The 3643-nt window shown below is 38.1% G+C and overlaps 1 protein-coding gene across 1 annotated transcript; it reads right to left on the bottom strand.

Annotated features, from left to right (window-relative positions):
- Positions 1–936: 936 nt before the first annotated feature.
- LOC133039331 (uncharacterized) lies at positions 937–3267 on the bottom strand. Its single transcript, XM_061118197.1, has one exon. The coding sequence runs from the start codon at positions 3265–3267 to the stop codon at positions 937–939; it is 2331 nt and encodes a 776-aa protein (XP_060974180.1).
- Positions 3268–3643: the final 376 nt, after the last annotated feature.

Here is a 3643-nt window from a genome sequence, read left to right as displayed (position 1 = left end):
CCTTTAAATCAGTCCAGATAGCAGTAGTTGATTCATCATAAAGTATACTAAAAAAATTCCTTTAAAACAGAATTAAGAATCTAAGAAATGACAATGTTGTTACTTTTAACCCAAGCATTATAGAGGATATAGTCAAAAGGAGAGGGTTTTGGAATATAACTATCAAGAAAGCCCAACTTATTTTTGACAGAAATGGAAAGCTGCATCCAGTTAATAATTAAGAGACAATAACATTACCTGGATTATCTCTATGGTGAAAATAATACGAATTCGTGGGATCTTCAAGTGGGCTCTTCACATTTGCCATCTGAAGACTCGGATTTCCTTGTGTAATTTGAATCTGAGTAGTTGAGAGAGTAGATTCTCTTATTCTTGCCAGAGACGAGACTTGATCATTACTTGACATGGTAGAAGATCAACTGGAATGAATCGCAGAACAATAAGATAGATGATGTTGAGATAAAAAACTTGGGAAGAAGAAAAAGAATAGAGAAGAAGGAAGCAACAATGTCTTCACTAGAGCAAGGAGCATGATGAGAAAGCATGGAAGAAGAAATTAGATTGATTAAGGAAAGCATCTCTTTCCCGCTGTGATACCATATTGCACAAAGAAAAAAAATAAGAAATCTATGTATTGAATTGAATGAATAAATTATAGAAAGAGTACGACTATATATATAGGTAAAGTAAACTAGTTAATTCTAACTAAACTTCCAAGAATAGAACTAACCTACCAGATTAATACAGTTAGGAGTTGGTTAATTGAATGAAGTTAATTAACTCAATATAATAGACATAACAAACTGATCACTAACTAATACTATTACATTAGAAATTTTGTTATGTATATTAAAATTATTCATTTTAAATCTTTAATGTTGTATACACAAAATATATACGTATTTTTTTTTTTTGAAAGAACTTCTTGTTCATTGATTAGTTAAAATAGATGGGAATCACAGGGGGATTACCCTCCCCTTGATACAAAACTGCCAATTCACTGTTGGTTCTAACATTTTTGGCTGCACCATCCGCCACTACATTAAAACTACGATTAATGAAAAAGAAAAGACAAACCAGAAATTGTTTAGATAAGTTAACAACTGAATAGAAAACATTTGCCACCCTCCAATCCGGGACTCGAAATGGCTTTGATAAAGCTTGAACCGCAACCTTTGAGTCTGAGAGAATGTGAACCTTCTGCCAACCTTTCTCAATTGCCCTGGTGAGGGCTAATTGGATAGCTAATAACTCTGCTTCCGAAACCGAAAGAGCTTGGACCTTTTGAGCTTTAACAAACCAAATGCCAGAAAAAGTGTCAATATCCATTGAAGCTATGCCTGCATTTATATTTGTCCAGGAGGCATCTGTAAATATAATGTTGCAGCACTGTCTTTCCTGTTCATCAATGGAATTCTGCAAAGCCTCGGAGCCATCTGCGACTTGATCAGTGACCTTATGCCCAATGCTATTGGCACCTGCCTGCTGAACTTCGAAGAAACTTTTCCTTATTCTTCCCAAAACCAGATCAATATTGATTGCAGCATCCCGAATACAATAGGCATTTCTTTGGTGCCATATTTCGGAGAGAGTACATCCAAGATAGTTGAGTATATCGACTCTGCTATTACCTTGATATATATCAACTATTGTTTCCAGCAATGTGATCAAACTCTCTGAGACTATACCATCAACTCTTACGGGGAAAAGACCACCAAACCAAATAGCTCTAGCAAAGTTACAATTAAAGAAAAGATGGGAAGCATTTTCCAAATCATAATCGCACAAGCTACAGGTCTTATCTTGAAGGAAATGAAGCCGATTTTTGGTAGGAATAGCCTCATTCAAAACTCTCCACAGCATCACAGAGTTCCTAGGAAGGACTCCCTCTTCCCAAATCCATTTCCAAATCCTTTTACTGGGAGCAAATCTATGAACATTATCCACTTGGTATGCATCTTTAACAGTAAAATTACCTTTTTGATTGTTCTTCCAATAGATCTGGTCTGTGAAGGGAGCTGGGATTCTAGGAATGTTGCAGATCCGATTCCCTAACTCCGTGCCAAACACCTGCTTGATAATCTCATCATTCCACTTGTTTTGATGAGAAATGTCCCCCAGAGACTTAATAGTATATCCTCTGCCTCTAATGCCACTCATCAGTTCTTTAAACTCATGGAACTCTAACCAAGGGATCCATGGTTGATCCCAAAAACTAATGGAGAAACCTGAAGCCGCAATTGATATAGTGCCTTTGTTGATGATGTCTCTGCTTTCCAGAATACACTTCCATTGGAAGGAATCGTTGTTCTTCTTCTTGACACACCAAAAATTTTCATGGACACAATATTTTTTCAGCAAACAATTAACCCAGGGTCTATCCTCATGAGTTGCAAGACTCCAAGCTAACTTTGCCAACAAAGCTCTATTCATATCTTCACATCTTCTCAAACCCAATCCTCCCGATATCTTAGGTTGACAAATTTGGTCCCAAGCTTTGAGAGCGAGGTATCTATCCTTGTCTACCTTTCCAAGCCACCAATATTTTCTCATCAAAGAATCTAATTCACGGCAACTAGATAAAGGAATCTTCGAAGTAGACATAGCATAAATAGGAATTGCCGACGTCACATTCTTGATTAAGGTAAGGCGTCCCGCGTAAGAAAGGAGTTTCATCTTCCACCCTTCCAACTTCTTCATTAGGCTCTCCTTTAATCTCGCATAGTTCTCCTTCTTCCTTCTACTAAAGACAAACGGATTGCCCAAATGTCTCTCTTCCCCATTGACTTGATCTATGTTTAAATTGCCAAGAATACGATTCCTCCTTTGAACTGTTAAGTTTTTAGAAAAGAGTACACTCGATTTTGGTTTGCTGCAAGACTGTCCCGACCACTTCTCATAAATCGAGATACACTCCATCAGGTTCTTGGCCTCTTCTTCATTCGCCCGGGCAAAGAGAATTGTGTCATCTGCGAACATAAGGTGAGACACCGGGGGGGCTGTATGAGCAATCTTAATACCATGAATAAGACCTCTCTCTTCCGCTCTGCAGATAAGTTTGGATAGAACCTCCTGACAGAGGAGAAACAAGAAGGGGGAAAGCTGATCCCCTTGTCGAAGACCTCTTTGAGGAACAATCTTTTTGAGAGGACTACCATTTAGAAGAACCGAGTATGAGACGCTTGAAACACAGGCCATCAAAATTTTCCTACTTCTTTCATTGAAACCATTCGCATTGAGAACTTTTTCTAGAAAACCCCATTCCATTTTGTCATAGGCCTTGTGCATATCAAGTTTCAGAGCCATAAGGCCCCCAAACCTCTTTTATTTCGAATCTTGTGAATAATCTCTTGTGTAAGGATCGAAGATTCTGCTATCCATCTTCCAGGAATAAAAGCAGATTGGAGCGGGGAAACCAAATCATTCATGAGTGGCCTCAGTCTATTGGATAGGATCTTTGCAATAACTTTATAAGAGAAATTACATAGACTTATTGGTCTAAACTGCTCCACTCTCTGGGGAAAATCCACTTTGGGTATTAAGCAAACGAAGGTGTTGTTGAGCTTCGGATGTATAATACCAGAAGCGAAAAATTCCTTGACCATTATGCACAGATTCGGTCCTACTACATCCCAATACTTGC

The sequence above is a fragment of the Cannabis sativa genome, chromosome 6 (assembly GCF_029168945.1).
Source record: "Cannabis sativa cultivar Pink pepper isolate KNU-18-1 chromosome 6, ASM2916894v1, whole genome shotgun sequence".
Taxonomy (NCBI): domain Eukaryota; kingdom Viridiplantae; phylum Streptophyta; class Magnoliopsida; order Rosales; family Cannabaceae; genus Cannabis; species Cannabis sativa.
Note: the sequence above shows the minus strand (reverse complement) of the source record. Positions and strands in the feature narration are given on the sequence as shown.

Bases quoted from the DNA above. Each gene is read 5' to 3' on its own strand.
- LOC133039331 (XM_061118197.1), bottom strand. From the start codon at position 3,267: ATGGAATGGGGTTTTCTAGAAAAAGTTCTCAATGCGAATGGTTTCAAT.